Genomic DNA, 10955 nt, shown 5'->3' on the forward strand with positions numbered 1-10955 from the left:
GATGCTCTTGGTTCGTGGCTTGTTGGTTCGATAGTTGTCCTGGTGGGAGAACTTTTCCCAAGGTCTGGTGGGGTTGGTGTGGGTGGCTCTCGGTGAAAGCTTCAGTCTTCGATGGGGGTCGATGCAGGCGGCAGCAATTTGGGTTTAGCTATCCTTGTTGAAGGTGTCTTCGAAGAGCTCGCCCACACATCTCCAGATTGTAGTCATATTTATGGTAGAGTTCGAGTTGGCCGATGTCATCATGATTGTGGGGGTTTTGCACGATTGTTCCTTAATCAATCATGTGGCCGGTTATTTTTTGCACGGTTGTCCCTTAATCATCATACGGTGTATGGTTTTCAGCCTAGTTTCAAACCAGGCCACACTTTGTTTTTAGTTTTTCTATCTTGATGAAACTGACAGTGCTCCTCGCCTGCACGTCAAAAAAAAAGAGAGGAGAAAACATACCAACCTCACTTGCACCAAATGGAAAAGACCACAAGCTTCATGTGTATTTTACAATGACAAAATAATTACATTGGGACACTTGACGGAAGGTTTTTTCATCAATAATAATAACAGGAAAACCCAAGGTAATTAGTTCTGGGGGGCCTCCAAGCCACCAAATTGAGCACACTCTCATCTCAAAAGGAAATGAACTATGTGCGTCATGCCCTTCCATTAGGCACTCATGTACTACGTACTACAAAATGTGGATTAATGTCTTCATCCAAGAAGAAGGAAAAAGAGAAAAGAGAACCTAAAGTGGTAAGTACACACAAAAATATCAACTGTACTGATTGGCAAAAACCGGCAATAGAGGGTGAGGAGCTAGTAGCCGACGCAGTCCACCGGCATGGTGCCTGCATCCAAGAACTGGTGGAACGTGTACCCAGCGGCGGCGGCGTCATGGCCACACTCGCCGTGCTCGGCGTCGCTGCCACACACATCGTCACACGGCGGTTGGTTCAGGTCGAGCCACAGCCCGCGCTTGATGCCGCCTGCGCTGCCAACAACCACAACGGCATTGCTACTGTCACTAGGGTTGTTGGTCGTTATCGCCGGCCGTACCGCCGTGATGCCATGGCCTCCAGCAACCATGGCACGGTGACGCCTCATGTGGCCGCCGAGCGCCTGGCCGACGGCGAACTCAAGGCCGCAGATGGAGCAGCCATGCATCTTGGGCTTGAAATCGCCGTCGCCATCTAGCCGTGGCTTCTTGTGGCTGGCACGGTGCCCGCCCAGCGCCTGGAACGACGGGAACACGCGGTCGCACGTCTTGCACACGAACGCGCGCTCTGGAGCGCGGTCACCGCACCCGGGCACCGGCATCGCCTGCTCCCGCGACACGAGTAGCATCACGCGCGCCATCTCCCTCTCCTCGAACGCAAACCTCTTCATCATTGCAGCTCACAGGATGAAAAAGAAGCAGCACAGATGGACAAATGGATGAAGAAGAAGAAGCAGAGATGGACAGATGGATGAAGAAGAAGGCATCGGACTGCATCTGTATTTATAGACAAGGAACTAAGCCATAAAGTAATCAGCCAGTAGCAAGGCAGCAGTGACTCTAACCATCTCTGCGTGAGTTTCTGATTAAACAAACAGCACAAGCTACCCCTACATCAAGACCAAGAAGCAGCTGCCGCCTTCTGCAAGGGCACGTAACGCGGCGCCATGGAAGTATTGAACTATTATGCACCTCTTCTTTTCTCTTGGGCTAGCTAATGGATAAATATGCAGCAGCTAGCAGTAGCAGATCGTGCATGATGATGATGCATGATGCAGGCGGCCAATTAGATTCTGGGTCAACTGTTCCCTCTTCTAGAAACATGTCCCGTTCCAGATAAACTGAGAAAGCAAATTCAGTATCCAATATGAATTTGGATAGACACCACTTGCAGATTCTTGCCACGATTCGGTGAAGCCTGGCACAAGAACAATGAAACTTCATTTCACAAAATGGAAGATGATACTACTGGAAACTAATTAAAATGGGATTATACTTTGTGTTAGTGAGGATTGCCATGCATTTTTCCTGGAACTTGGTGGGCCCACCAAGCTACCTAAGTAGTACTCCCTCCGTCCCAAATTACTCATCGCTGAAATGGATGTATCTAGAACTAAAATACATCTAGATATATCCATACGTGCGACAAGTAATTCGGAACGGAGGGAGTACGTTGCACGGTAATTGCGTTTGAGCCCAGGCTCATCTGCTCCCCATGAATAGATCCTGCAGAGCTTACTTGTGTGAGCTCCATGAGTTTGGCCGTGACTCATGAATGACTAGACCAACATCGCAATCTGGAAAGACAATTATGCTTGATGCATGAATAATTAGTTGCTGCTTGATGAATGATGAGCTCATTCATGAAACGCCTCATCGCTGTCCCAAGTAGCCACATGAAACAGTATCTTGAATCTGATACGTAGCTTGTGCACTCACTCAGTCGCCAAAAATGCTGGCTGGCAGTACCAAGAAAAGGCCTCTTCTAGTTTGTGGCTTCATCCAGCCGAAAAGCCACCTTAATTAAAACTACTGTTAAATAACCATCGGAGTAGTAGTAATACCTAGCCGGATATATATGTATTATCTGGCCCGTACCAAGCAGCACATCTTAACCTAATTTTATGCGCTTTCCAGAAGTTGTCTGTGCGCAAAATTAACTTCTACTCCCTCCATCCCAAAATAAGTGTCTCAACTTTATACTAACTCTAGTACAAATTTGTACTAAGCTCAAGACACTTATTTTGGGACGGGGGAATACAAGAGAGCATTTTCGTAAAACAAATTCTAGGTGAGTTTTTATTCCTGGTGAAGACTCTTTCACTGCAAATTCAGAACTTGTCCCTTCAAGTATCCGAGTTTTCCTATCCACTTAAAAAAACTCGGGAATGCTGACGAAAAAGAGACCGGATCGCTTTCAGAAGCGCCTAAGTGTACGTACTTCCTAAGAAAAGCATCTCTCAGTTGGAGACGCTTGGTGTTAATAAACCCCATGCTCATCAGCCTTCCTATGTAGTATTGTACATTATATATCTTTTTTCCACAATGCAAATTGGCTCGTTCTACATGGTCAGTCATTTAAATAGCTTCTGGCTTGTATCCTCTTTGTAGTGTTGCTAATGTATTTGGCAACTGGTTACATGCGATTGATCACAGGTTTAAAACTCTTCTCAGGATGGGAGCGCTTGCCTTTATTTGGTCGCTTTGGCTATGTAGAAATGATAAGGTTTTTAACGATAAAAGTACTTTTCTGATGTAGGTTATCTACAGATGTACCAGGATGCTTCGTTTATAGTCCTCTCTACAACGCATGGAGAATCAAGACAAAAAGACCTATTTACGGAGGTGTGTACACGATTGGAGGCTACGGCGAGGGATACTTTTACCTAACATGTATGGCAGCATGATCTCAGGATTACCCCTTAGGATTACCCAACATGGAGGCTACAGCTCGCCTTTTTATTTTTCGTTTGCGTGAGAGGACCTTATTTGGCTGTGTGCATTTTAGTTATGCAGAGGCCGGATGTAATGCTTAAATCTTTTAAGTAATAAAGCGTCCCTTTTCGAATAAATATCTTTTTTCGAGATGCCAAGTGGTACATAAAAGGCTCGATTACTATTCATCCAGGTTTCAATGGCAAAATGACATGCATAAATGATATACTCCTTATTTCAAAATATAAGGTGTATTTTTTCCGTATTACATCTTGTCAAACATACAAAAGTTTGACTTCTGAAGAAATGCATACACCATATATTTGGAAAGGTGGAGAATATATATAAACTCGCAGATTGGAGTATATTATGTAGACGCTGATATCATGTTGGCTTGAGAAGGCTGCTTTGCGAGTGATTTCTAGGCTCCTCAATACTCAGTATAAAGTACCTGAAAATAAAACTCGATCGCGAGTTCACGACTCAGTGACAAACCTGGAGATTCCCACTTATGGGTGGGCTTACGAAAATGAAATCCGCGCCATTCTGAAATGACTCCTTTCATATCCATAGTGAACCAAAATTAATTTGGTTTTGGATGGACTTGGTTGGGATACACTCCACTTTCTAGACAATATTTACGCCTTCTCAACCTGGCGAGAAAAAAATATACGTAACTACAGCACACGCCATAAGCACTGCTCCCTGAGTAGTTCCATGAAACCTTTGCTCCATTTATACAATCTGGTCACAGGATTGCTCTAGTGCATTTAACCTTGAACAACACTAATGTAATCTTCGTCAAAACGGGGCTTTCTACACGAAATTACTCTGGCATGCCGAGAAAGTTTCCAGAGTTCTATTTCCCATGAACAAGGTTTCTTTTAAGGTACAGGTAGGGCTTTATTAGCCACCATCTTTGCATGGCATCGACGTCACTTAGTCTGTTAGACAGTTCATGCATCATGCAGCATGCAGCTTTGCATTGGTTTGGTAATTGGTAGCATGTGTGATGTGTGAGCCTCTGGACCATACCCATCTCAAGCCAAACCTGCAGCTGAGTTGAGCCTGATCTAGCTCCCTTCGATGTTAGCAGCCAGCAGTTTATTAGTCACCTGGAGCATGCTTGAACAGCTTCAGTTTTCTGCATACGTATGTACACCACCATTATTAATCATATGTATAAAGCTACAAGGAGAGTTGCAATGCAAATTTGCTTCTTGATTAACACTTGTTTAACCTTGAGCAAGAAGGTATACTTATTTGCATGCACACATGAGAAGCACTACGTACTATGGACTAAACTAAACTAGCTAGGAAAATTCAGGCCTCAAGATTTGATCGCTTTAGTATAGTAAGTAACAGTTCTACGCGCTTCTCCTTGGTGGTGGAGTCACCAAGGCATCAATTCTTGTGTTAGATATATTTAGGGATGCTTTGCATTTGTCAACATTTGTGTGCTCATGACAACCTCATCAAGCATTACATGATTAAGGGGAATACCAGCTTTCTTTACTAGTACATGCAACTAGCTAGCGACGGGAGAAGGGTAGGATAACTACTACACTCGTAAGGCACCCGGTGTCGAATTATTTTTAGGAATCTGTCAAAAACTGCTTTATGGAATATCAATTCTTCATATCCCACAACGTGTCCATTCCTGACTAATATGGAGACAAAATGTGAGTTATCTGCTAAAATAAATAGAATAAAGCCAGAAAGTATTATTTTTTTAGAGACCAGGTCTCAACTATATATGTATACCATAGCACATTTAAAAAAAATTGCTCAACTAATATCCACGATAAGAAAAGACTAGCGAATCATTTATTTCTTTAAACTGGTGTCATCACTGAATATTTTCTCCGTAAAATGGTGTACAGAAATGGCCTAAGGTCAAATATATATCCTTCCACCACATATACTAATCCTACATAACTACTAATGATAATTAATTCATGAAGATTTAGCCAAATTATCTAACCATTAATATGTTTTGAACTATGTATTAACTCTCATTCACATTATTCAACATAACTTTATTCTTGAGACAAGCCATGCATAAGCCATGTGTCATTGTGGAACTATCCATAGATTGCAAATTGTAATCATATGTACTGGAATATCTACATGTATAATTATGTGGAGAGTTCGGCTTGTAACAACAGCTGGCAAGTTAAGATATCCTTGCTACTATAACAAGCATTTCAAATAGAATAATAGCTAATGGGCGTTACATCAAGATAACTTGTTAAAAGAAGGAAAAGAACACCTAGGCAAAGTTCTCATCATCAAAAACAGCTTAATATATATTTTGTTTAAATAATACAGTACCAGCTAGCTAGCCTTGATAGTGCACTAAATTTCCGTTTTGATATGCATTTCAAAGTTCAAGAAGTTTATCCTGAAACTCAAACTATGGTGCTAGGTCCAACTTGAACCTAAACTACGAAACAATAAATATTACCCTAAACTTTCTAAAAATTGTTCCGTTCCAACGTAACTTTGTTTGGATAGTATTTTGGCATTTTGGGGTATTCGAAAAATGTGAAAACAATTCATAAATTTAACGAATGCCACGAGATCTAGGAATTGCGAGTAGTAGTTTACCTAAAACATATGACCATTTATGTCATGTGCAGAAACAACAAGAAATATAGATTCCTTTTATTGTATGTAGAATATGAATTTTAATTTTTTTGGATGACTTTATGCATGTTCCCAATTCTTAGATTTGTCATGTTTCATGTTTTTAATTCATTTCTTGCAAATCCTTACGTGTAACTTCTTCCAAACATATTCCTAGAAATCCAAAGATATTTAGGATATACATAATTAATGCTAAATATGGAAACCTGGAAACCAAACAACTAACATGATTTTTTTCCCATGGAATCACACAAGATAATAAACTTTTCTTGATTTTTTTAGATGACATAATATTCATAATTTTTTAATGAATTTTCGCAGATTATCGTGTCATACCATTTTTTTTAACGTATGGAACTGATCACCCTTTTTAGAAGGCCACAAATACAATCAACTGTTCAAAATCAGCTTTGAGTTCTTGTTAAATTTTTTAGTATCACAGGGGTTATTGTTGATAGTGTTATATGTAGTTCTGAATATGGACCACACAATAATTTATGGTTCATAGTGGAAATTTATTCAAATCTTTTTCGTAATCATCAACACCATACTAAAAGAGGCAACTGATAAACCACAAGCCACTTTTCATAACCATGCTTTAGTTGATTTTAAACAGCTTTAGAATTTTTATGGTTTTACTGTGCATAGTTTCAGAGCTCATGGTTCATTTGACATTTTGGACCACATGACAATTTATATTCAAAGTGGAAATTTATAAAAAAGAAAATTAGTTTGGTAATACTGAGCACATACTAACAGAGGCAAGATAATATTGAGCCACTTGACCAAAAGTACTTTTCATCAATAATAACCGGACAAATAATAACTGGAAAACCTGAGGTAAATAGCTTTGGTGAGCCTCCAAAACCACCAAATCAAGCACAAAATTAATTATCAAAAAGAGGTGACTTATGTGCTATGTCATGCCTCCCATTAGGCACCCATCTAGTGCTACAAAATATGGATTTATCGTGCACGAAAAAAGATTGAAACAGGTTACTACCAAAGCACACTAAATCATCATGAAAAATCAACTAATTAACTATAAGAGATCCTAAAAGTGGAAAGGAATTTAGGGCATATAGAATTAATGCTAAAAGGGAAAACAAGAAAAATCAAGCAACTAGTATGATCATTTGTGTTCCATGTAAACACACAACTAAACACAATAGATAATGAAATTCTCTTGATTGCTTCACATGACATAAATAGTCATTTTTTTGGACGAATTTGTGCAGACTATCAAGTTATAGTGTTTCCCAAATATATGGAATATTTTGCCTTTCTGAAATGCCTCAAATGCAAGCCACTCTTCAATACTAGGTCTGAGTTCATGTTAAATAGCTTTAGAATTTTCTGGGTTTCATGTGGTTGACAGTTGCATAGTTCACGGTTCAATTTGGAACGTACAATAATTTATGGTTCAAAGTAGACAATTTAAAAATATCATTTTCAGGTAATAATGAACACATACTAAATGAGGGAAGATGACATGGGGCACCAATTGATAAATCACAAGCTCCATATATACTTTACTACAATTGGATAATTACATGTTGAGCCACTTGACCAAAGGTTTTTTGTCAATAATAACCGGACAAATAATAACCGGAAAACCTGGGGGGAAATAGCTCTGGTGAGCCTCCAAAGCAACCAAATTAAGCACAAAATTAATCATCTCAAAGAAATGATTTATGTGCCATGGCATGCCTTTCACTGGGCACTCATCTACTGCTACAAAATATGGGTTTATCCATGCATGAAAAAGGAAAAGAAAAGGGTAAAAAAAGAAGTTACTGCCAAAGTACACACAGGAAAATATTACTATCCGGCAAAAACCCGGCAACGGAGTGAAGATGCGGTAGCTAGACGCAGTCAACCGCCATGGTGCCGGTATCCAGGAACTGGTGGAACGTGTACCCGGCGGTAGCTCTGTCGTGGCCGCACTCGTCCTCGCTCTCGTTGCCGGCGCCGTACTCATCGCAAGGTGGATGGTTCAGGTCGAGCCACAGCCCACGCTTCATGCCGACAACGGCGTCGTCGCTGCTGTCGCCGTGCATCTTGATCGCTTCGATCGGTGGCGTCATGGCCATGACACCGCCGCCTCCGCCGGCGGCCATGGGACGGTGGCGCCGCATGTGTCCACCGAGCGCCTGGCCGATGGCGAACTCCAGCCCGCAGACAGAGCATCCGTGCAGCTTGGGCTTGAGGTCGCTGCCGTCGTCCGGCCGTGGCTTCTTGTGGCTGGCCCGGTGCCCGCCCAGCGCTTGGAACGATGGGAACACGCGGTCGCACGTCTTGCACACGAACACCCGCTCCGGGGCGCGGTCACCGTGTACTGCCGTCGGCATCGGCGTGGACATCGCCTGCTCCCGTGACACCAGCAGCAGCATGCGCGCCATCTCCTTCTCCTCGAAAGCAAACCTCTTCGTCATTGCTCTGAACCCAATTGATCGATCTCTTAAACTCTAAAGATGATAATGAGGAAGAAATAGAAGAAGAAGAAGAAGAAGAAGAAGCTGATGAAGAAGAAACGCATCAAGCCGCATCTGTATTTATAGGCCATTTGCACCATAAAACAAATCACCCAGTAGTAGCTAGGCAGTAGTGACACCTAATGTTGTATATGTTTCTCCAGTTAAAGAAATGCACAACTTGGCCCTAGAGATAGATGAAGAGGGAAGCAACGGCGTCGAGTATCGCCTTGACGCCGCTGCTCAGATGCAACAACGCAAGTTGGTCGAGATCGAGCCACTCTAGAGCCGCGTTGTGAGCTCAGTGCATCCCTTGGATTAACAGAAAATATATGTAGTATGATGGTGCACGTACCTGTGCACGGCCGCTTCAGTAGCTCAGTTCAGAACTTCAGATCAACCAAATGGGCTTATTCAGGTTTGACCTGTGCACATGACTCATGAGGGCCTTTATATATATTCTCAAGGTCAACTGTTTCCTCCTCTAGAGACCTGTCTTGTTTTGGAGAGACTGAAAATTTCAGAAGCAGAATCTTTGAAATATGGTAGGATAGGATATCAACAAGTGCACTTCATATCAGAAAGCAAAAAAGGATCAGTTGAGAACTGAGATGATGAGATTATGACATGGTACTTTGTGTCAAAACTTTTTATTCAGTTTTTTTTTGTGGATTATGACGCCACGGTACTTTGTGTCAACGAAGATCCCATTTTCTTTTCTTCGGATAGATTGTGGCCCACCGAATCCTGTAGAATTTACTTGTGTCAGTACTCAGTACTCGCATCAGTTTTGGTCATGACTAGCTAGGCTGATTGGTAGGGCAACCTGGCATGGCAATTAAATTAGCATCACACAAATGGTCGATGAAGATCGCCTGCTTAATGATGTTCTTATCAAACGTCTCATGCCTGCTCCAAATGGCACATGAAACGGTATCTCTGGATCTCTTCTTATTTTTCTTATTTTTCTCGTTAGGGGCATCTAATAGCTTTTGCACTTGCAATACGGGTACAGTGTCATAGATGGCTCTTCCAAGGAAAAGTAGCCATGCTAAACTATCAGCAAGTAGTGGCATCTAAGACTGGACATTAAACAAATCCAACTCTTCATGTTAAAATTAGCGGTTATCGCCGATGATTGGTTCTCGAGGTTGCTTGCGTCCACACCGCACTAGCTGATTGGACTGAACTGATCAATAATTGCTGATTGATGTCAGCAAGAAAGTGGCTTGGATTAGTTGTGCATCCACTATTTTCTAGTTTTTAATTTGCAACTTGTGTTAAATAGTGCCTTATGTTGCTACTTCAGGACTTGAGAGTTTGTGGCGTCTCGGTTTGTTCCACACAGTGAAAGTGTTTGATGGGGATCAAATGGAATCTTGCCCCTGTTCACATTTCAGAGGTAAGAAAGGAAATTACTAAATGAAGATTCTATGTCATGGATCTCATCAGACTTTGGTTATGTGATGTTTAAACCTGTTTTGAGAGTAATTAGTACTTAAGACTAAATTAAGGAGTCTGAGAAATCCATCTTGTACCTACTTCTTAGTACTTCAGATTCTTCAGATAAGTAGTGGCACTGCTAGTAGTACACAGGTGACAACGCACATTTTTTCGAATCCGTTCTCTGCGTCTCATAATGCTGGATGCAATGCAAAAGGATTCGCAAAGGCCAGTAGGCAAGATAGTCCTTTGTGCACCTTCAAACAACATGATCCCTCGGTGCCAATGATACGCTCAAGCCAGTATTATAAAAGGAGCAATTATTCTCTGGTAACCAACTGTCCAGTTGATATAGAAGATTCAGATAACTTGCTGAGCACACACTTGCCAGGGAAACGGAAATGGCCAATTTGCAGTTTGCTGAGCACACATCTAGATGCTGCCGATGATTGGCGTTTCAGGCTCTATTCGCCCCGGCAACTTACGCCCATTGGTTTAGTAATAATAATCACCCAGACTGCATATAACATGTTAACATAAGTTACTTCTGTATCCTCTCAAGTCTGAATATGAACTTGGAGCTTGCGCTGCGTCTGCCATTCCCCGCATAATTGAGCAAAGATACAACTTTGCTTCCCTCTCAGAATAAACAACAAGAACAAACCTGCTATTTGCCGCATAAAATGATCAAAAGTAGAAGTTTGCTTCTTGGTTTGCCTCACGATTCAGCAACATCATAGATTCTCAAACTCATGTATCATCATGTCAAACCTACGCAGATTGTTAACTGGCACACGCCCAATGCTCACAATTGCTTGTGTTGACTTGCTTGCTATGCTAGTTATACTTATATCTGATTTCTTGGTACCAAAGAATCAAAGCAAATGTTTGGTACCTTTGTGCTAATTGTTTTCTCGCTTCGTGAAGCATGCCCGGCACAACATACATCAATAAAACATAAAATG

The 10955-nt window shown here is 41.6% G+C and overlaps 2 protein-coding genes across 2 annotated transcripts; both read right to left on the reverse strand.

Moving 5' to 3' along the window:
- Positions 1-525: 525 nt before the first annotated feature.
- On the reverse strand, positions 526-1587 carry LOC119344388 (zinc finger protein ZAT12-like). The gene has a single exon (XM_037614837.1). It carries the CDS (start codon positions 1381-1383, stop codon positions 811-813), a length of 573 nt encoding a protein of 190 aa, XP_037470734.1. The 5' UTR covers positions 1384-1587; the 3' UTR covers positions 526-810.
- A 5990-nt stretch (positions 1588-7577) lies between these two features.
- LOC119344387 (zinc finger protein ZAT12-like) lies at positions 7578-8772 on the reverse strand. Its single transcript, XM_037614836.1, has one exon. The coding sequence runs from the start codon at positions 8506-8508 to the stop codon at positions 7939-7941; it is 570 nt and encodes a 189-aa protein (XP_037470733.1). The 5' UTR covers positions 8509-8772; the 3' UTR covers positions 7578-7938.
- Positions 8773-10955: the final 2183 nt, after the last annotated feature.

This window comes from Triticum dicoccoides, unplaced genomic scaffold, assembly GCF_002162155.2.
Source record: "Triticum dicoccoides isolate Atlit2015 ecotype Zavitan unplaced genomic scaffold, WEW_v2.0 scaffold167440, whole genome shotgun sequence".
NCBI lineage: Eukaryota > Viridiplantae > Streptophyta > Magnoliopsida > Poales > Poaceae > Triticum > Triticum dicoccoides.

Excerpts from the sequence above, each read along its gene's own strand:
- LOC119344388 (XM_037614837.1), bottom strand. The coding sequence starts at position 1,383 with ATGATGAAGAGGTTTGCGTTCGAGGAGAGGGAGATGGCGCGCGTGATG.
- LOC119344387 (XM_037614836.1), bottom strand. The coding sequence starts at position 8,508 with ATGACGAAGAGGTTTGCTTTCGAGGAGAAGGAGATGGCGCGCATGCTG.